At 40.1% G+C, this 23,758-nt stretch overlaps 1 protein-coding gene across 2 annotated transcripts in view; it reads left to right on the plus strand.

Annotated features, from left to right (window-relative positions):
* cdh4 (cadherin 4, type 1, R-cadherin (retinal)) overlaps positions 1-21,663 on the plus strand; it is a 268,278-nt gene extending 246,615 nt beyond the window's left edge. The window contains exons 12-17 of one of the 2 annotated variants that reach the window (XM_079578250.1): positions 3,319-3,470; positions 8,200-8,436; positions 12,614-12,847; positions 13,276-13,415; positions 15,656-15,823; positions 21,110-21,663. In XM_079578250.1, coding sequence (XP_079434376.1) covers positions 3,319-3,470; positions 8,200-8,436; positions 12,614-12,847; positions 13,276-13,415; positions 15,656-15,823; positions 21,110-21,316 — 1,138 coding nt within the window. In that variant the 3' untranslated portion in view covers positions 21,317-21,663. The remainder of the gene's footprint in view (positions 1-3,318; positions 3,471-8,199; positions 8,437-12,613; positions 12,848-13,275; positions 13,416-15,655; positions 15,824-21,109) is intronic. The other variant, XM_079578251.1, reaches the window with a different exon arrangement.
* Positions 21,664-23,758: the final 2,095 nt, after the last annotated feature.

Below are 23,758 nucleotides of genomic sequence, written 5' to 3' on the forward strand. Positions count from 1 at the left end.
ACATGTGTGAGTCTACCTGAACCTATAACAATACGCAGACGATCAAAAAGGATTTCTTGAGGGGTAACTGAGGCACTCAAACTGTGCTGTTCCATGTGCCATATTTTCCAGACTTAGTATAAGTTGCTCCGGAGTATAAGTCGCACCAGCCTTGGCAACTACCTGGCATGGAGCTGTAACTGCACTGTTGACAAGCCTCTCCCGGCAGCACGTTGTTCAAGCTCCCATTTGTGAACTCGTTCCTCTGGCTGTGGCCATCTAGCTTTTGGTTCGCGATTTTTTTTGGTTTTCTTCATTGCAGTAAAAGTAACTCGCTCAAAACTTTCTTTCTGCTGCTCGATTACAGTACAGGAGCAGCAGATACTGATACACAAGCCTAGAGCGCCCTCTAGCGGCTGTCAGTGTGAAAATAACAAACATGGGAATTTATATATTTGATATATAAATTGCACCTGAGTACAAGTCGCACCCCAAAAAGTGTGACTTATAGTCTGGAAAATATGGTTATCATGCTGGCTTCCACTTTTGTCATTTTCAGCTATATTATACATATTATTCCCATTGAGTCCTCACTGGTTGTGATCTGAGACATCTTCATTTGTCTGTTGGCCCTTTATTTAGGTTTAATTATTATTATTTTCGTTGTTTTCAGCTACGTTGAATCAGACCGTCGGGTTTGAAAATGCTTTTAAGAATGTAATGTCAGTCTTCCGTTAAAAAGTATCTATTTACAAAGACAAAGATTTAACGTTTCCTATTCTCATGGCCTTTGCTTTGTCTGCACCGCCTCATTCTCTCTGACTCCGTCACTTTCTTCTTAATCTTTGTAATTGATCTGAGCACAGAGCCTCTGCATTCTCCAAAGTGGTCGTCTGCTTTCCGACAGCCGGCTTCATGTGTGCTATGGTGACCCCGCTCGACCTCAGGCACGTGCGCAAGTAGAGAGTGGGAACGCAGCCAGCAACGTTTCCTCACATTTCTCTCCCATTTGTATTTATTTTGGCTCTCTCTTGAGGAAAAGAAGAAATACAGATCTGAGGGTTAGTCCATTTGACAGCTGACTTTACTATTAGCTGTGAAATTGTGGAAGTGTTTGGAGAGTTTGAAAACATCTCTGTGAAGTCGGTTCATGTCTTACAGCCTTCATTTATGTTAAGACCTAAGCAGTGCATGAAAGTAAGATGATACCACTTTCATATCTTTATGCAAATTAGGAGCCCAGAAATATTTAAGGAAAGGTTCGATCTGTGGCAGTTATTGCTGGTAATATACTTTCTGAACTCTCAGCAAGCAGTTCTCAGTGGTGCATTACAGCGTTGTGATTATGTGAGGTCAAGCGAAGTGCTATGGGACTTTGGTAACGCTGTATCAGGGACACACTGGCCAATCTGTTCGCTGTCGCTAAATGATGCACTGCCAAAGCAAATCAGATGACTTAGATGCTCCTTACACCAGTAAAATACTTCTGTGTAGTGCTCCTAGACATCAGTGTTGGGCAAGTTACTTTAACAAAATCATATGTTTGTATTTCATATTACTATTTCAAAAATGTAGCTGAGTTACACTTCTTTTAGTTACTTCTAAGTTACTTTTGAAAGTTGCTGAAAATAGTAATAACGCCACTGAGCAAAAGTGCAGTCAAAGATTTCCTTTTCCTTTGCTGTTCCCATTCTCTCGTGTTTTGTTTTGTTTATGTGTTAACTGTCAGCTTGATATGGCATGCTGCATCTTATTTGGGGGGAGTTTGGCACTTTTTCGTTCATGCATTTATAGTTATATAGTATACTAGAGTGATAAACAAGCAACCCACTTCAAACAGGCAGCATCTAAGCTAAGTAGTGTCTTATTGTTAAATCAAATGCTTATACTTCACAAAGTAAATGTTTCAGTGCTGTTGCTCGAAGAGACTAAATCAAGGCAATGTAACGCATGCAATAAACATAGATAGATATGACCGCTTTTTCAGAATTGTCTATTTCACACAAAGTGAATTGAATCTGAGTGAGCCTTGGTAAATGGGGGGCACCACATTGAAGCATAGACGAGGTGGGTGCAGCGTTCTTAAAGTTGTATGACTAAATCTAGGGAAATTTCCGAGTCTACACCATGGATTTCAACTGCAGCAGTCACTTGTTTTTCCATGCAGTTTCTCACAGTCGGTTCAAAGGACACTGCAATAGTTGAGCGCATGTTGTTTTTGAGATTACGTTTTCACCGGGTTTTTTTCCGTGCTAATGAGGAGGCTGCAAGTAACGCTCACAACATGCCGGATGTTTCTCTCCTCACAGAAACAATTCACTCTTGTCTTGTGATACTTAAGTTAATTAACTTTCAACCCCATAAATAAATGTAGCTACAGTATGAGAGCAAAAGCTAAGAGGCCTCATTTTCATTTTTCACTTTTTTTCTTTCTTTTTTTCCTTTCTTTTTTTTCTTTTCCTAAACCTTAGTGTGAGAAATAGCATGAACCTCCTTTCTTACTTATGCAGTGAGAATACAAACATTATAAAAGGCATTTACGTCATATTAAGTGTGATTTTTATTTATTTTTTATCATCAAATTAATCATCTGAACTAGTTTAAAGCAGAACTAAGCAACTTGTTTACCTGAATAAATCCTTTCCGTAGTCCCTTTGGGGTAATACAAGTGTTGATGGGGTCTTTCATCTCCCCCTGGTGTCTCTGGCCAGAAAACCACAATTGCAACTTTCCCTGCTCCAACCCGGAGGCCCCAATACACACTAATAGAATCACGCTAAGCTAAGTGGGCTAGCACCACTTAAACAGTATTTACAGCCAAGATTGAGTAAAAAAAAATACATCTCCATTGTGTAATGGATGTACAATATCCCTCTCTCTCTTTGTCTTTTCTGTCTGCGTAATATTTACTCTCTCGGACAATTAATGAATAAAAAGAAATGCAACATGCTACGACACCTGCAGTAGCACTTATGGCTTCTAGGCATTGAGTTACTTAATTCTGCATGAGTAAGTCATTCACCCACATGGACAGCTTTGGTTTGTTTTCAGCTTAGACTTAACCCTAGAGATGAACGTTTTGAAATCAGATATGGCCTTAAGTGCAGTGGGTAATGAATGAAGCTTTGCACGTTTATAAGAAATGGTTGGCTGGTCAAATTAATTCCTACAGTGTTGAATCTGAAAGTTGTGATTTATGAAGCCTCTACTTACTCACTACTGTCCGTATGTTTTCTCTGTGTTACAATTGATCCAGTGGTTTGGTATTCCTGTCAGGGTTTACAATGATTGGCCTGGTTGATAGTGAGCTAACGAATCCTATGACTGGTGTGTTCACAGATATTCCAAGCTGTCAGATCCTGCAAACTGGCTACGAATCAACCGCACCAACGGTCAGATCACCACTATGGCCACGCTGGACCGAGAGTCTATATATGTCAAGAACAATGTGTACGAAGCCACGTTTTTGGCTTTCGACAATGGTAAGTCTGGTAAGTCTGTTATTCTGCTGATGTTTTCGATGTGCCCAGCGTTTCTGTGTCAATATGTGTCATTACTTGCATTATTGTAATTCTATCATCTGAGCATCCATGGTTTATTCGGCGATGCATAAAACCTGCACATCATGGGAAGTGCATTTTGTCTTTGTGTCTTTTTTTTTAAAATCTTTTGGAGTTTGGAAAAAGCCAGCATTTGAGTCATGTTAGCATCATACATAAACATAACATAGTAGCAGATGTTAAGATAATACATATTCATGAAAAGCGAGTTTGTCTTTTCAAGGGCTTTACAGAAATGGTTTGCACAAGGTTTAAACACTATTCAGTTTCTCCCTTCTTTGACTTTCCCTTTATATCACTGCATTGCTCAAATGCATGTTTTCGAAGTGTCCGAACCCGCTTTTCATTTTGAATTCAGATCCACAGACACCCACAATATTTAACTGCTAAATTGAAGTATATTGTAGGTGTTAATGTTCACCTCAAGGTCCTTTCCTTTCAATATTGTACACCATTCTGTCGGCACATTGACCTGCGCCGCACGCTGTTAAAGTACGAGAGTGCACAAACGGAGGAGCTTTCAGTCTTGTGTAAGTCGACTGGACCCAGGTGTTTTTAGCCGCTGAGAAATGAGACGAGTGTTGACTACATATTGATTGCAAATCCTACTGTCAACACTGAAAGTGGACTGAAACTCTCTTTACTTATTCGACTCAAGTCAAGCGTAAGTGAAAGGCAACAAAGCGCCGGCACAATCATAACCGACAAGACGGTCGATGGGCCTTGGGACGAAGGGTTAGCAGACCTTTGCGGATAGTGGAGGTTAGTGGGAGATGGAGAAAAAACAGCTGAGGTGTATAGAGCTGCTTGAGTGAAGTCTATCTCCACTGCAATGCATCAGTAATTTAGTTCATCCTACCGACACTGGGAGCACACTGGGAGTGCAGCTGAATATCAAGACTGCCATACATCACTGCAGTTTCTTGTCCAATTCTTTTAATATATTCCATTTTGTAAATTACAGTGAGTAAAATCAGGTCTAAATCTAGCATTTTCACTTGAGAGGCAAGTTAGTCCAGAATTAGTCCATGTCGTGGTTTTTATTGAGCCATATATTGATTGTAGCCATAAGGCTATTATGTACTGGTTGGAAAATATAAAAAAAGATAAAAGATAGTGTATCTTCTGTCAAATGTCATTCATTTGACAGAAGTTTTGTGTGGGTGGAATAGAAAACAAACTTGCATACATCTCATTTGAATGCAATCAGACTCTTGTCCTGTAATGTGTGAGGTGAACAATGTGTATGATTATAATTATAATCTGAGCTCACAGCCAGCTTCAGTCGTTTCCTTGATGTGTATTGTATAAAAAGGTAATTGATGTATTCTCATTTCTTTCTATACCAATCATTAGATCACAGCTCACTCAAACAAACAAAATAATTTTGGTTTCCAAACTCTGCCTGGAGCCAGCCAGAATTATGAGTTGTTTCTAATTCTGCACATTCAGATTAATGTAGAGGCAAGTGAAAATACTCATGTTGTTATGTTGTGCATGACAGAAAGGAAACTGGCAAGCAAACAGAGAAACAAAATGAACTTCAGAAATGTGCCTGCACTGTTTTGTATAATAGAATACATTCACTTTCAAGATAGAGGTCAAGTGTCTTACTGAGCGATGCACCAAAGTCATTTACAGCAGATAAATCCATAAATCCTTCTTGACAAAGCTTGTTGGAGCCTATACGCGTGGAAGAAACCAATAATATGTTCTTGAGAGTTTAATATATATTAACCCAGCACAATAAAGGCTTTTAAAAAAATGTAAACCGAGAATTATGATGTGGGAGGAGTGCTTTGGCTTGAAGCAGTACTAAGTAACTTCTGCCCCTAGAGGCCATAAACGCCACTGCAGGTGTCGTAGCATGTTACGGTTTGTTTTTCATTAATTGTCCGTGAGAATAAATACTACACTAACAAAAAAGACAAAGGGAGAGAGGGATGTTGTACCACAACCTGATTACATAATGGAGATATTGTTTTGTCACTAAAACATACTGCTAAAGTGGCGCTAGCCCGCAGCTAGCTTTGCCCGTTAGCCTGTTAGCTTCTTCTTCGTGATTCTATTAGTGTGTATTGCGCTTCCAGGTCAGAACAGGGAAAGTTGTAAGGGTGGTTTTCTAGCCAGAGACACCAGGGGGAGATGAAAGACCCCCCAATCACCCCATTAACACTTGTATCTATTATATATATATATTTATTAAGGTAAACAAGTTACTTAGTACTGCTTTAAGTTTCCCTATATAAAGATGTTTGGTGAATTTACGTATAATTATTGGTTTATGTTTTGTTTTGTTTAGTTTAGTTTAGTTTATTTAGAAAAACAGGGACAGTGTACAATAAACATTATTCTCAAGGGGAGACATGCATTGTACCAGGTTATAGCTCAAGTGCTAATTTCCACCCGTAGTCCCTGAGCAGGCTGATGTTATAGTACGTTATATGTAGTTCTGAGAGTTCTCTTTCAGATTAGTAGACTCCAGATATGCACAAGCTTGCTCTACGCAGTGTAAAAACTTTCTTTCTCGCTCTAACTGCACATCACTAACAAAACCAACACCGCAATATTATAAAGATGGCTTGCCTACAGCATTCATTCCTCCAATTTTGCCTGTTATGATATACGTTGTTTTTTTTATTTTCACTGCAGCCCAAAGCTCAGTGTTGTTAATTACATTATGTTGCAGCTACTTGAGACAACAAAAGTGGCTCATGTTTAAAGATGCAGAGGCACTTAGGAAACAATAAGTATCGGAGCTCTGAAGGAAGTGACGGGGAACAAACAGTTTAACGTGTAGTTGTGTTGCGCAGTTTTGCATAATCACAGAACATTAACCGTTGAAGAATAGTAAAACATCAAGCGTCTCACACACACACACACACACACACACACACACACACACACACAGCAGCATAAGGTTGTGGCGGGAGAAGAGTGTATTTCAGTATTACTCTCCAAGGAACATGGAAGAGTTTGAACAAAGTTTGGATGTGGGAGTGAGGCATCATTTGAACCTGACAAATGTATTGTTCAGGGACGGCTCACAAAATGTTTTACCTTTATTACAGCAAATGGGAGAACACCACAGTGATTTATGAGATGTCTTTTTCTAGCCGTCTTAGTTTGACTTTATTTGAGATTTAATAAACATTGTCCAATAGCTGGTGATCCATGTGTGGAGCAAACACTCACTCATGTGCTCCAGCTCCACAAAATGAAATATCGTTTTGAAAGTGGTCACAGCAAAATCCCTAATTTATTCATTCTTATTGTCCTAACAGTTTTCATATTTTCCCGCCTTAACCGAGGGCATTATCTCCAGTTCAGCTATACCAAAATCTAAAGGTTTACAGCCTATAGATACAGATGGCATCTCTGGAATTGCCCATATATAGTTAAGGGGGAAAAATCGAAACTTTCCCTGTTATTGAAAAACTACTTTAACAAACGCTAAATTATTGATATAGTTTTCTACCCAATAAAGATACAAAGACATGGGGAAGAGCAAAGTGGTTCAACAGCCAATAATTACACGAATAACGGAGAATGCTAACATTATGCTATATGTTAGCACCGTGCTAGTGCTAACGCTAGCTAGCGCAAGCTACGTCTGCCGTTTTTTCGCTTCTACTGAACAATCTGCTGTGAATAAACATCCATATGGACCCGATTTAGACTTGACTTTATTTGTATGTAATAAATATTTTGCCATAAAATGGCTAAAAAGAGTGAAAAGTTGTGTTTCCAAAAAGATTCTGCTTTCCCTCTCAGCGAATCCACGCCCCCTTCTATGACGCAATGTCTAATGCCTGATTTGAAAGCTAAGACCTACAGAACTCATCTAAACAGATCTTTTTCCTCACGTTTTTCATCACATTTTTGCCACATTGTCATAGCTTTTTGTCACATTTTTGTTGCTCTTTGTTGCATCTTTATCTCGTTTTTATTCAAGAAGCTTGTAGATTTGGGTAAAGCCAAACTGGAGAAAATCCACTTGGTTAAGGCGGGGATTAAGAGTTTGCATTGTGCTGTTTACTTTGTACGTGTTTGTTATATGTTTTCTCATTGCCTCAAAAACTGCGCTTAAAAAAGTTCCATAATGCACCTTTAAAGCTTCTCATCATTGCATCAAGAGTTAATTAAGAAATGTGGACTGTCTACATAACTTCACAAAAACATAATAAAAGTAAAATGATAGCTACATTGTGTAATCTGGCAGAGTGAATAGTTCTGTTTAGTATGAGTCTTTCCAAGGTTGTAGAATGGCGCCTGAGGAGTTTGCATCTGCTCCTCTGATTAACCGTATCACTAAAAATATGTACAATAGTTTCCTCTCTGGGGCCAAGTCTCCCCCAATAAAAGAAAAAATCTCTCTTAGTTTTTATATTTTTATTTGATATACTAGAATTTTAGATTATTTTTTTTGCTTAAGTAGCTTTACTGACCCACTTTTATTCCCTGGATTTTAACACTCCGTGAGTTGAGTGGCCCTATCTATTTTAATTTTTTTCATTATAGGCAGTTGTATTTATATATTTATGGGCTTTTTTTCTGTGAACTATTCATTGTGCCACTGTTTGCAAACTGTGCTTATAAAACTGCTATATAAATGAAGTGGACTTTGGATTAATGTACTGACAGTGAACTCCTTTCTTAGGCTCTCCTCAGGCCAGTGGCACAGGAACCCTCCAGATCTACTTGATAGATGTGAATGACAATCCCCCAGTGCTGATCCCGCGAGAGGCTCAGATCTGTGAGCACGGTCGGCCCAACTCCAGGATCAACATCACGGCCTCGGACGCAGACGCCGACCCAAACGTGGGACCCTTTGTGTTCGAGCTGCCCACCTTCCCAGCCATCGTCCGCCGCAACTGGACCATCTCCAGACTCAGCGGTAAGTCCTTTTCATTTGCAAATGTTTGAAAGGTGGCAGTGAGGAAAAATCTACTGTGCATGTTTAAAGGTGCATTTTGCAACTTTAATGTGAAAATAAAAAGCTTACATTTGTTTAATTTGACCTTGAAGTGACGTAGCGGCTGTGTGTGTGGTCAGCGTGACGCCTTTACTTTTGATCATGGTGGTCTCTACAAAGTTTCAGGATCAATTGTTTTGTAGTTTTTCTGGTGAGAGGCTCCATCAGCAATGTAAACCTTGATCAAAAGTAAAGGGGCCTTGATGACCACTCATACAGCCGCTGTGTCACTACAAGGTCAAATACGCCCAAATATAAACTTTTTTTTTTCCTCATAAAAAGTTGCCTTTAAACATTTTACTGTATGGATACAGACGGCATTGCGTTGTAGAACGGGGCGTGGCCTCGCCAGGGGGTAAACAGAATCTTTTGGGAAACACAATTTTTCACATTTTTTTGCCATTTGCTTGCGAAATATAAATTTATTTATCACATACAAATAAAGTCAAGTCTAAATCGAGTCTATATTGATGTTTATTCACAGCAGATTTTTCAGTTGAAGTGAAAAAACGGCAGTTGTAGCTAGTGCTAGCTAGCATCAGCTAACATGAAGCATCGTGTTAGCATCTCCATTATTTATGTATTTATGGGCTGTTGAACCACTTGGCTCCTCCCCATGTCTTTGTATCTTGATTTAGTAGAAAACTATATTCATAATTCAGTATTTGTTAAAGTAGTTTTGGAATAATTAGAGAATTACATTTTTTTTCCAACATGTTTTCTTTTTAAAGCTTTACATCATGTTTTTATGTCACTCCCTCATTAAAAACATGCCTGAAGTGTTGCCTTGGCACATTCACGTATTTTTGAGTAATCTGTAAAAACTCTGATGCGGCCATTTTAGGGATAGGTTTGCCTGAGTCCTCCTAGGAACGCCCCCACCTCCCGGAGACGCCTCCGAGCTTTCATCACCAGCCGAGTAACCAACCACTGCTCCTCAGCAGAACCCCCTCCCCACTGATGCCACAGACAGCGTGTGGAGGGGGCGTGTCGGAAAGGGTCAGAGGTTCTTAAAGAGACAGAGGCCTATTTCAAGACATTTGCTACATCCATTTTGAGAGAGCAGTTATTCTAATTTACTGCATTTACAGACCAACAGAAGGTTTCGTCATCATTGTAGTGTGCTATAGACTGGTGCTATGTGATTGAAAAAAGCATAAACCCCCCTCTTTAACTGTTTTCAAACATGACCATATATTGGGCGATTCCAGAGATGCCGTCTGTATCTATATTCCTCATTCACCACATCTAAAGTTTATCTCAAATGGGATTTTCAATAACGTGAAATAGCTTTGAGAAACATATTGCTTATAAGAAATAAGCGATCGGAGGAGTTCACCTTGACATTTCTTTAGATTTGGAAACTCAATTACTTTAATGTAAAGATGAAAGGCGTTGGGGAAGGAGCCATTCCCATCTGAGTGAAACCCCGGGCAAACAGATGGGGGACCCTTTCTCTCGGTAACTGCTGGGATGGCTGTGAGCTGTGAGCGAAGTCGAACAAAACGGCTGACAGAGCCCGCGGTGAGAGGCACAGCCGTTGTCCTGGTGTTGACGCACCATCTACGGCTCGTGACAAATGAGATCCATTCATCTGCACTCCCCCCCAGCAGCCGATCTGTCACCTGATCCGGCCCAGATGGATGTTTCGCAGCAGTTGTCTTCTGGAGGACAAATCTGATGCCATACCTTGATCCTACTCCCACCGAGCTTCTCGTTCTGAGCATGACTGAGTGATCGATGGAGGTGGTTATATTTGGTGTGGTTGTTTCAGATGCTTACACTTGTACATATGTGTCAGGGTGATTGCTAGTTCAAGGACTTCTCACTCTTTCTCACTCGTACTGGACGACAATGACACTATGAATACATGGAGCATTAAGGAAACAGGTTCAGACATGCACATACTGTATCATCATCTATTATCTACCGGAAAGCACAATCAGTTCATGTTTAATCGATAATCAGTCCATTCACTGGATTCTAAAGAGGTGGAGATTTACGGACAGGAAAACGTTTGAAACAATGGACTGTACCTACAGCGCAGACGGGAGGCCTCCAGAACACAAGAGCTGAATAATCAACAGGAATCTTGGGGGGGTTTTAATGTTTTAAGGCGTTCACACAAAGTTTACAGCATTTAGAGGCTATTTTACGCATCCGCACACATCCCAGTGACAGCGGGACAGAAGGCTACGCAGAATATATTTTGAGCAGGGCCTGGGGCGTTACAGGGGAACCACTGACAGAAAAACTGCCATAAACTAACAAAAATAAAAAATATTATTTTATATTCACATTTCAGACTGCAAGGAAAAGCAGCTCATGTTTGAAAGACTGTTTGAAATGACTGTCCCAGCCATTTTGTACATAGACTGGAGCATTTAAAATATACATATTTTGAATTTTATGGCGATTAAATATTAATTAGACTTTAAATCCAAATCCATGAGATTTTAAAAGTTTCAATTCAGTTAAATTCAAATATGGATATATATTCAAATATGGATATATCTTGGAAAGCACTTGTTATTCACTTGAGGTGACTTGCCAGCTAAAGCAAGACTTGACTTGACTTGACAAAAGCTATGACTTGACTTGACTTGACCCCATGACCGATTGACTTGGACTTACTTGGGACTTGGACCTTCACGACTTGGACTTGACTCGAGACTTGCATTTAGTGACTTACTCCCACCTCTGTCAATACTGTAAGTAGCACCTTTTTGTGATGCAAAAGACAATTAGCAAGAAGAGTGTAACACAGCATAACACAGGATACACAGGGGTGAGAGATCCGAGCAAACTGTTAGGGTGAAAGGAAAAGTAAGAGAGAAAAAGATAAATACAGACTAAAGCATATGGCATCAGAAAGAGCAAACCCGGAGCCTCCAGGAGGGAGGCTGCTCTAACCTGCTCTACATTCAGTTATCTAGTCTCACATTTTTTAAAGTCTAATGTTATCCCAACATTTTCCCGCAGTGGAGGGCAACACAAAGAGGTGCTTAGAAGAGCAGTCTTTCTCACCAAGTTCCTTTGTGAACGTGTGTCTACATATAAATATCTTGGATTCTAACATGATAGAGTGCTCCCCACATCTTCAACAGGCGGTAGAAATGTTGGATTTGCTGTCCCGGGTGCAAACCATGCTCCTAGGGGGCGACAAACTAGAGTGATGGTCGTTCTATTACAGAGACCAAAAAAATGTGCTGTTCCCAGTAAGCTGATTTTCTGAACCTGCATTAGGTTTATGTTTCCAGGGATTTGGTCTGTGAGCTTGTTGAGATCTTTTTGAACAAGTCTGAGCGCTCCAATGACAACAGGAATAGTGTCTTCCTTCCACATGTTTTGCTGCTTTCAATTTTTTCAATTTTTTCAAGTATTTAGATTGTTTTTCACAAACTTTCACTGAAGTGTTTGTTACTATTTGTATTTGTTGTTGTTTTTATTGTTACTTTTAGAATTTTTAGAATCAAATCTCGTCTCTCTTTTGAAGCAGAAAAAGACCAGTCTGCTATCTTTCAAAGAATATGAGGATGTATATTATACACGCATCAAGTCAGACTGTACATGCTCTTAAAGGAGTTTTGAGGTTCATTACAAACCTTCACACACTATTGCACTTATAAAATGATGGGGTGGTCCTCTTTATAAGTCAACCAACCACTCACATACTACATTCACCCAGGCTTCCTGGTGTTCCCATACAAGTGCCAACCAGGCCCTTCCCTGCTTAGCTTCCGAGATCAAACGGAATCGTGCAGAGCAAAGGCGGTATGACCATGTTGTTTTTGACACTCAATTTCTACTCTGTATTATTTCAAGGAGTGTGTGGATGTAACCTGTAAACATGCAGGCCAGGACACTTTATAAAGACAGACCACCGAGTATGGAGTGAACGAATAGTGCAATGTAAAGCGTCTTTGAGTGTCCAGAAAAGCGCTATATAAAACCAATGCATTATTATAATAATTATTATTATTATCATTTTTAATAATTACTGAGGTGCACAAAACCAGCTTTAAAAGCCACAATCATGCCTGATATGTGCACTTTAGTGGTAATAATGATTTGTAATAGTTTGCATCTTTTTCTGCAGGGGACTATGCTCAGTTGAGGCTGAAGATCGCGTACATGGAGTCTGGTGTGTATGAGATTCCTGTGATTGTGTCAGACTCAGGGAACCCTCCTCTGTCAAACCGCTCCATGCTCCGGATCAAAGTGTGTCCGTGTGATGACAGCGGGGACTGCAGCGCCACCGGGGCCGTGGCAGCAGCTGGGCTCGGGACAGGCGCCATCATCGCCATCCTCATCTGCATCATCATCCTGCTCAGTGAGTGGCTTCACATTATAGCCTCCCGAACCAGCATCGATTTCATTAATCCCATACTTCTATATGGGCAACCAATACAAAGTTAATCTGTTTCTACTTATTCATTTAATATTTTCTTTAGAATTCCCTACCTGAGATATTAGTCGCATATAACATTACCAGACTTCTTTCCTGAGAATGCTGTCAAAAAGAAAAACATAAACCAATTGTCTTAGTTGATTCAAGTTATCAAGTAGCCGAATTAAACTAAGCTGGATGCAACAACAGTGTAGAGGCAGTGGACGTGTCTTGCTGTAAAAGGACTCGTCAGTATATACCGCAGAGCTTAGATTGAACAGTAAACCTTAAAAAAGCAGACTTATTAATGGGATATTAAAAGTCTGATCGTGAATACCCCCATGTGTACAAATTTGAATGCTGTTTTCCAGGCCTGGTGCTGCTGTTTGTGGTGTGGATGAAGCGCAGGGAGAAAGAGCGACAGGCCAAGCCTCTGCTCATTGACCCTGAGGACGACGTTCGAGACAACATCTTGAAATATGACGAGGAGGGGGGAGGAGAGGAGGATCAGGTATGATTTAGGCTCCAGCCCAAATGCATCCCCCTTGCAGTATTAACAGCGGTGTGTGGTGTCAACACACTTCACACATTCATACACTGATATGTAAAGGGTGCTCCTTTACAATTTAAATTTCACTATTACATTGCCCATAGTACACCACACGGGCAAAGGCACATTAAATGTAGGAATATCTTCCCGTTTGTTGAAGAGCTGTGTCCTCAAGATGACAGTAATTTAGTCCTCAAAGCCACGAGCCTCTTCAAGCTTTAAAGTGCCCTAAGCAGAAATGTTACATGATTGGCTTGAGGGGTCTGCATAGCCTTTATCTTATGCTGTGCTGCCATGAAATATAGAGAAATGATACTTTGAGCTATTTCAAATAATATTATGATATAAAATAAAATAGATTTGGGCAATATTAAAATGGTTTAGGTCTGGTTGGCAACTGAGCATCAATTACAGCAACCTCCAGCCAGAGGATACTGGCCATCATCCTGGCTCAGTACAGTTGAGGTACAGTTGTTGTATAATGGCAAATAAAGCACCATAACCTTATCCTTAACCTTTATTCAATATTGACAAAACATTTTGCAGTTTCTCCACATGTACTTTTGAGTATCCTTTGCATCCATTTGCTGATAGCACAGATAGAAACATCAAAAATGAATGATTTTAAACAAAGCTTTAAATTGGATTTTAGTACCTTAACTTGGTTGATTGTGTGTCTTGTTTTCTTTTTATATCATTTGTCTTTGATATGTGTTTCTTACTATAAGATCAAATGTAGCTCATGCAGATCCCAACAATAATGATATACCGCTTTTTTATTGAACACACACACACAAACAAAGCGTTTGCTCCCCGGCGCCCACAGTGATTTCCGATTATCCGATTTCGATCCAGCATGCCAGAATAACAGCACACAGCTCGTCTCGTTCATTAGTTCAGCAGGTATTTGCCACATTACAAGAATATAATTAAGTACACTCATTTTAAGTGCCACTGTAACACTAACAAGAGAGTCACCTGTCCACTCTGATTTTATTCAGTGGAAACAAGAAAAAAGAGGTGAAGCTTCTGTCTTTTCAGAGACAGGTTTCCACTTGTTACATTGTGAGCAGACAAACAGTGTAGTTTAAAGGATAAATTGCCCAATAAGCACAGTAATAATTAGAAGGGGGAAGGGAGTCTTATTTTCATATAACACAAGTCACACCCAAAGCGCTTTACACATGAAAGGGAGGGGGTTCATTCACTCCATGCTGATGGTGGTGAGCTAGCTATTTGTAGCCACAGTTTCCCCTGGGGCAGACTGACAGAAGCGAGGCTGCTCACATCTTCGCCAGTCCCTCCAACCACCACCAACCACTCACACATAGCCACTGGGTGAAGTGTCTTGCCCAAGGACACCACAGTCTGCACCTGCAGGAGCCGGGATTCAAACCTCCAATCATGAGACGACCCGCTCTACCATCTGCACCACTGTCGCCGACGCCGCCCAATTAGAAAGACGCAGAAATAAACAAGTAGGCTAATGCAGCAATAGCTTAGAGTTTAGACATTTGCGCTTGCAGCAGAGCTAAAGTTAGCATTTGATCTGTTGTACAAAAACAACATACTTTAAATCGGTTCTCACAGATCCATGGGGAGACTATAATTAAATAAAGACTATAATTGCAGAAACTTCTCCCGGGGCCGAGCTTTCGAGACGAGGAGCGTCTCAGGAGCGAGGTAGAAGGTAGAAAAATGATGGGAGAAAAAGTGCAGGCTACATGCAGTGACAGGCCAAATCTCCTAAAAATCATTCTTTCAGTTGAGAGATTAAATGTTTTTTGTTTGTTAATAGTTAGGCATAAAGAAAGTTGAACCAATGAACTGCTGAACTAATGGATGAGACGGTGCTTTTATTCTGGCGTGCTGGATCAAAGCTGGAAATCACTGTGTGGGTGGTGGAGCTAACGTTAGTTTGATTCTAACGTTATGCACGTAACATAATAATGATAATAATTAAATTATTATCCTTTTTATTTTTTCCAATTCACAAGACAAATTTTGTCTTGTACTTTGATGTTACATCACACCTGTTTAACACGGTGCCTGGGTCCACTGCAAAGCCCTCTGCACACAGAGCTATAGTTGACCAGACAGTCCTGAGAAAGTTTTAGTCAGAGAAAGTTACGGTAAAAGTGAAAAATTGGGACGTAGTACTCTTGACACTGATCATTAAATCCCAATGTTGATCCGTGCAGGACTACGACCTGAGCCAGCTGCAGCAGCCCGAGTCGCTGGAGCACATCATGAACAAGCCTGCGGGGGTGCGGAGGGTGGACGAGAGGCCGGTGATCACAGCAGAGTCCCAGTACCCAGCTCGCCCCAGTCTGCCCCACCCTGGAGACATCGGGGACTTCATTAACGACGTAAGTTCACTTTAACACTGACTCTGGCTACTCGTTATCCCGCAGCGCTGAAGCAGAGCTACTTGACCTCTTTTCACAATGACGATTATTGCTGCAAAAATGTTGCTTACACATTTTAAGGCCTTAAAGCTGACTTACCATGTAAAATCAAAAACAGGGGAGGTTCAGATTTTTTTGCCAGTCATTTTGGCCGGCTGGGTTCTGGCAGCCATAAAAAAAGAATTACCGGATTATAGCCTATTGTTTTTATTTACTCCATAATTTTTTCAGCCGATGGAAAATGTATTTCAGGTTATTTGCTCTTCAAACCAGCCAAAACCCGGTCACAGCTGGCTAACGGAAACCTTGACCTGAAGTATAGTATTTCACTTCATTCATGCCGTTTTGAGAAATAATCCAGTTTAATTTGGCTGTTTCTTCTTCTATAGTGTCAGCACTTTGTTCTGTACCTCTGGTCCTCGATACAGTTGCGTCTCCCAAATCACAAAACTGTCCTCCACATTTTAAAGCCCATAATCCAACATTATATTGGTTGTGAGCCGTTTCGCACTCTCAGCGGGTCATAGAGAGGTGCTAAATAGCGAGTGCAAGCTGATAAATTAAGCTATAATGATCTGCTGCGGATCCACTTTTGCACATGCTACTTGTTTTACACATGAGCGAGTGAGTAAACCACACTGTAAATTGAAACAGAAAGTGAGCTTTTTTTTAGATAAGTTATTCCCACTGGAGGAGCCCCAGGAAAGCTCTTCACAGGCTCTCGTAAAGGGGTTCCCATCCTTTTTTGCTCGGTGGGCCACTTTTACATAATAAAACCATCACAGGGCGTCTTGTGCTTTGAAGACACTTGATGAGACTTAGGAGGGTTTGTATAATACGTTTCATTGGGTTTGAAGTTTTTCTTATTTTGAAGTCTCTACACCTTCACCAAACATTCTGAACCTGTCCGTGGTTAAATTCTCTTTCTGGTCAGATGATCACATTTCCCGATCTCCATCATTGCTATTTCTTCAAATGGAACCATTTCCTATTTCACTGCAGCTGTAGTAGAGGATTGTGCACCCTCTTCTGACACTTTAATTCTGTATCAGAGAACTCAGCTCTTTACTTTGCATTTACATTATTGTTTTTGAAGAAACTCTATAGACGTTGTCACTTGCTTGCCACAAAGTCAGTAAATTCACTGAGTATCTCTAAGGTCAGTATGCATCTAATGATGTGTAGATTATACAAAAAAAATCTGACAACAAAGCAGAGTGTGTCCATTTATTATGGAAAAAAACATTTACGTCTGCAGTTCCTCCTCTGTTTAAAGCGTTGTCTATCGCACTGTAAGTAATACTTCAGTGAGTTTACATTTCTCTCCAACCTTTTCAGCTTTTTCCACTGCCTCATTTGGCTTGAGTAAACGAGATCAATTTGTTTTTTCAGCATGGCGAGAACAAGCCTGATCGAGTCCAGCTTCTTGTCAGTATTAGACACTTCCTCTTCCTCCTTTGAGAATAACAAAAACATAAAAAGAAATCCTGTGAGCAACCAACTTAAATTAAGAGGGACAAGTGGTACTTGAGCAATTGTCATGTTTTAACAGATATTTAAACTTCTGGTACGATGAAAATGAATCTTTTCATTGAAGACACTCACCAGCTCGTCTGTAAGTTCATATTCATCGTCCTCATCAGATCCATATTGAAGGAAGTTTCCATCATCTGTGTTTAGCTGGAAATCTTCCAAAGCTACATTGTCTCCAAATATGTCCTCTGTGTTGTAATCGCTGGACACCACGTCTACCTCGTGGGACACACTCATATACGAGGGCCACTCAAGGGCTTTTCTCTCAGTTTGTGGAGCTGTGGGCTGCATCAGTGTATCGCTTGACTCCTTTTCCTAGAATACACCAATAATTGCTAATAGATTATCTTCCATTTGGTATCCAAAAGTATTGTGAGGTGTTTGCATTTAAAACCATCTTGTGTAACATGTCACTTAATGACTGAAGTGCAAACATTAATTAATTAATATGTATTTTATTGGGAGAATAAACTTCATGTGCATGTTCCCTGTTGGTCTGTGTTCATGTGCTTTTTATTGGCAGAAACTGGGGATTTTGATGTTACCAAATAAAAACTGTCAGACTGAGCTAATTGAGACTGAGAGTAACCGAAGTAACGCAATCATTTCAATTTGGTGTTTTCATCTGAAAAGGTAATGGTGTGTTCCAGGCAACTGGTAACTTGAAACGGCTCACGACCTCAGAGCGTTCCAGATGAATAAACTCGTATGTAACAAAACGCCTAATGCTACAACAGTTAGCTGATAAGATGCTAATGTTTTATGAACGTTTCTCCAAACCAGATATAATTAAAAACATGCTACATAACGTTATGTTAAAGGCTGTGACCAAAAGTAACGTTCACTTCACTGATGCAGTGGTTTTGTTACAGTTTTATCATTAGCGGCTCCTCCACTGGGGGGCGCCATTACTGTCTTCATCTCGTATATGAACTTGTAGCTGTTTTGAGGTCTCCAGGTTTACAAGTTGTAATTACCAGTTCAAGCAACGTTCCAAGGCGTTTTTCCAAGTGGAAGGTGGGAAATTTACCAGTTGCCTGGAGTGCACCACAACGTTAAACTTTGGTTTGTTTTTGGCTGATTTAAACCTGCTATAGAGCTGACTACAAGACTCTTTCTAAGCATCTGATCACAGAAAAATATCACATTTACGCTGGATTTCCTCGAGTGATGCTTTTCTGACATGAATAATTTTTCCCATACACAATGAAGGCTTATTTTAAATATGAAAATATCTTTGTTTTGCCTGCAGAAAAGGTGCGATATATTATTCTAATTAGGTGTAAAACAGTTCATGGCCTTTTATCTGTTGTTATTTCAGTAGGAGATAAGTTGTATGTTTTGCTGTGTTGTCAATGGAACTTTCAAGTGTTTGGACCCGGAAGTTGCTTATTATTGTGTGTTATGCCACAAACGTATTACAAGGAGACATCACTAAGGAGATGTTACTGCTTTGCTTTGACAACAGTTGGTCAAGTCTGAGGTTTAGCAGACGGCATCTCTGGAATCACCCATATATGGTCATGTTTGAAAGCAGTTAAGGGGGAAACAATTGGGAGAAAAATCTAAACTTTTTTTTAATTATTCAAAAACTGCTTTAACAAATGCTGAATTATGAATATAGTTTTCTACTGAAATAAGATACAAAGACATGGAGAGGAACAAAGTGGTTCAACAGCCCATAAAATACATAAAAAACAGAAAATGCTAACACGATGCTACATGTTAGCGTCGTGCTAATGCTATCGCTAGCTAGCGCTTGCTGTAACTACTGTTTTTTCGCTTCTACTGAACAATCTTCTGTGAATAAACATCCATATGGACCCGATTTAGACTTGACTTTATTTGTATGTGATAAATAAGTTAATATTCCACCAAAATAGCTAAAAACAGTGTTTATTTACTTACTTCTTACTTATTTACTTACTTACTTACTTACTTACTTACTTACTTACTAATGCAAGTTTTCTCACTAATAATGAGTCAATCAAAGCTTTTGAAAAAATGACTGAGACCTTGAAAACACATCATCGCTCTCACCATTTTGCTGTTGTGTTGTCCTCTGGTGAGTAACAGTCAACGTGCCTCCAGTATAATCACAATTCAACAAAATGTGTGTCTGTTCAAAATAGCATAACAACACATCTGAAGAATAAAGCTTGTGCAGATTGTATTTTTATTTAAATCTGAATAGAGATGGAACCTCAAATGAATGAACAAATCAAACAATAACAAAATCATCAATTAAAAATAAAATAAGATTTAAAAAATATTAGAAGAAAGAAGAAAACGCCAAATGTGTTTCATCAAGATAAGTTCTGATGGTGTTGCTATTTTAACGTTTCTTAGTGTTAAATTAACGTTAGCCTTTAGCTTCAAGTCTAAAACACTTACAGTTTCAAGTCTCCTCCGGTGAAGTATTTACATCCTGAGTAAAGTTTTTAACATGTTGTAAGTAGAGTAATTATCCAACAGCTGCTTGTTTTCTCTCCTGAGAAAGAAAACAGTTCCATCATTCCATATGTCACGTTCGACTGAACAGGGGAGCTTGTTTTCCCGAGATCCCTGTTTTGTTTTTGTTAATTAACTTTTTTTGTGAGAAACTGGGAATTTTTATGTCACAAATGATCAATGATTAAAGACCGTTTAACTGAGCAAACATTTTGGATTAGTTGTTTGCGTCTCGAAAGCTACGCTTTGGTTTAATGGCTTCATAAAATATTCTGTACATTTTTGCTTTAGCTAGCATTAATATTGGGTACGTTAACAATGAATGAAAAAAAGGCACAACATGACACGATTTGTTTGTTTGGAATTGAATGGTATAATTTGAACCTAATGGCTATAATCCACAATTTTCTTGGTATCTACTGTCTGGAATTTTTGTAAACTTCCCCTGCCATCCATCAGGGGAACACGCACGATGGTTCTAAAGAGTGATGTTATTGTCCTGTGGGCATTGTGAACTGAGGCGTTGTCCTGCTGAAAAACCCAGAGGTTCCCAGATCATTATGGCGCCCCCTCCACTGTGGGGCGTAGAAAACATCTCAGGTGGATCTGCCAGTGACAAAACCATCAGGACCATAAGGCTACATTTTTTCTCATCACAGAATAAATCTTTCTTCTTTCAAATGTCTTGCTGCAACTGTCCCGAGCCACCACTGTGGGTCAACTTGACCAGCATGTTTTTTGGAGGTCGGGGAAACGGTAGCACCCGGAGGAAACCTGGCTGGCTGCCTTAAGTCCTCCTATGATCCTCTGAAACGGTGCAGCGCCTCCTGGGTTTGTCCCTGTTTCAGCTCCACCCTCCTCTTCCTCCTGCGCAGCTCCCTCCGCACCACAACAGTCTTTCACCATATTCTGGGAAGAGCATAGTAGTTCATCTGCTATATTCTCCTGTGAACGTCCATTAGCCAGAACACTAGTCGGGATCGAAGGCATGTGTGGCTTAGCTGTGAGTCTTGCCCGGATACCTCCTCGTTTGCCCCTTCCTTGTTTCCTGTAGTGCCTCCTGTGACGCCTCCTATGACGCCTCCACTGTGCTGTGCTTACTATTGCATATAGTAAAGCAGAAACTCAAAACATTTGATTTGGAATATCATCATCTTGGCAATTGCCTTCAAAACACTCAAGTATTTTGTACCATTTAAAAGTCTCTTCTGTTGTAATGCACTGCAGTAGTGACATGTCAGCTTTTCTGTCTGCTTTGTGTAGGGTTTGCGGGCTGCGGACAACGACCCGACAGCGCCGCCCTACGACTCGCTGCTGGTGTTCGACTACGAGGGCAGCGGCTCCACGGCAGGCTCGGTCAGCTCGCTCAACTCCAGCAGCTCGGGCGACCAGGACTATGACTACCTCAACGACTGGGGTCCCCGCTTTAAGAAGCTGGCAGACCTGTACGGAGGAGGGCAGGAGGACTGAGGGTGGTGCTGGGACAGGCTAAGTGGACGCAGCCATGGACTCCTGTTTCCTCCCGGGACCATGATTCAAAGGAGTGAACCCTCTTCAAATGGGCTCTTGCCTGGCTCGCCTGGTCCAAGCCTGTGCGTTAGAATTCTGCTGCAATTGTATTCTGGCTTTATAATTTTGTAGTGGTCTTTTTTCTTTGTCTCACAGCCTCGGACCTATGGGGGACTAATCAAAGTGATGGTCATGAAGAGACACTATAGTGAAGTCTGTGCTTTTACTGTCAAAAAATATCTACAGTAGTGTAAATTGCTTAAATTTAATATATTGATGTCACTCATTTGACAAGGTTAGAATTATTCAATAGTATAATATTATTTATTAGATATAAGCATAATTGTAGTAAGTGTTATAAATTCTTTCATCTTCAAATTGTAAAATCTTTTGATTCGACCAGTAAAAAAAAAGTCTGTTCAAGTCAAAATATTACTCTGAGTTTAAGCAATTTCCACTGCAGTAGGTATTATTTTTTGCAGCTTTGATATTGATTGTCTGGGCCATTTCCTGCTTTAGTCTCACACAGAAGAGAATGTTTTAAAATGGACTCCTCAATCTCTTTCACTATGTCGACTTGAATTTACTTACAAACAGAAGCACTGTCGTTTTTATAAAGTGCCTTTGTGGTGTGTTTTTTGTATCCTGCTCTTCTCAGGATCAGTTTCCATGTCCCTCTGTCCTCGCCGCTCCCCTCGGACTCTGTGCGAACCCCAGGTGCTTTCATCGTAAGTGGGTACGGACACAACCAGGCGATCAACTTATTGCAAACAAAAGAAGCCAGTAAGTGTTGAATAGGGTTGTTGCCCTCTTCTCTCTGGACCTGTCCAAACTGGACTTTCACTAAGCATCACTTGGCGAAATTTTTATAACACACTCAAATTTTTCTTGTTTTTTCTCAAATTTTTGGGAGAATGACATTTCCTAAATGGATTTTTGGAGCCATCATCGGGACGCTAATCTCCATGGTGTTATTCAGGCATGATCTGACAGGCAGAAGAAGAATGGACATTAAACGCCTTTAATCGAACATTCCCATTTTTTTATAATAGGAAAAAAAACTATTAAAAAGGTGCATGATTTTTTTTTTTTTCTCAAAATGTTTTAACACTTGTTACTATGTGTTAAGAATGTGAAACTAGTCAGCGGAAACTATATGAATATACTCTGTACAAAGACACTGGGTAAATAAAAATACTGTAAGATACCTATTTTTTTGAAGTATTGATGACAACATGACAAATGTTGCTGCTCTTTTTTCTGCCTATGGACATCGCCTATTTTGTTCATCCCTGTCCATTCCAACACCGTATGGTTACTTTAATTTAATCTTAATTATTATGTTTTTCTTATCAACGTCTTCTATTCACTCACCCCCGGCATGGCTTGGTGAGGTGGTATGAGCCATGCCTGCTAACAGTGCGATTATTACTCTGTGTACAGCAACAATTTGATTTATTCGAAATATTGGATGTGTGCTTTAAAAAATAAACGAGACAAGATTTGAACTCAAGCTTTTTTTTTTTTTTCGGATATAGAGATACTAGGCATTTTGTTAAAATTTGCATAAAGGGGCTTTGTCTGTAAACCTTTTGTTTGCAATTGCCAGACACTGGAGCAGTATTGTGGAAATAGAAGGATTTTTCAGACTGTAATGGCAAAACTGGAGTCTACTTGTGATTGTAAGCTGCCTGGGTCTCAGCTTGTGTCTATAACTTGTGTTGGTGAGTATGAGAATGAAAATGGAAAGTCCAGACTTACAGGACGGGGCGAGATGTTGTTTTAATATTATCCAGATCCACAACATTTCTCACAGCCACAGACAGGTGAACACCTCCCAGTTTACAATATTAAAAGTATTGCACAGTCCAAAAAAAAAACCTAAACCCAGTCCAGCTTCCACTCACCAAGGGCTTTCTTCCTCCACACACACATATACACAATGCAATAAATTAAAAAAAATAGGCTGCATCTAAAATCAATAAAGAAAATTGTCAGAAAATTGTATGAATACCCTTTAAGTAAGTAAGAACTTTATTTGTCATTGTACAAGCGTACAATGAAATAGTGTTCAGGTGTTTGTCCTGAGTTTGACCGTCACCCTGACCAGCATGTTTTTGGAGGTTGAGGAAACCGTAGCACCCGGAGGAAACCTGGCTGGCTTCAGTCCTCCTCTGATCTTCTGAAACAGTGCAGCACCTCCTGGGTTTGTCCCTGTTTCAGGACGTGGTGTCCAGCACTGGTCAGCCCCACCTCCTCCTTCCTCTTCCTGTGCAGCTCCCCCCGCTCCCTCCGCTCCACAACAGCCTTTCACCATCTTCTGGGAAGATCTTAGTAGTAAATCTGTTTTATTCCCCAGTGAACGTCCATTAGCCAGAACAATAGTAGGCATGTGTGGTTTAG

Source organism: Gobius niger (genome assembly GCF_951799975.1).
Source record: "Gobius niger genome assembly, chromosome: 20".
NCBI classification, from domain to species: domain Eukaryota; kingdom Metazoa; phylum Chordata; class Actinopteri; order Gobiiformes; family Gobiidae; genus Gobius; species Gobius niger.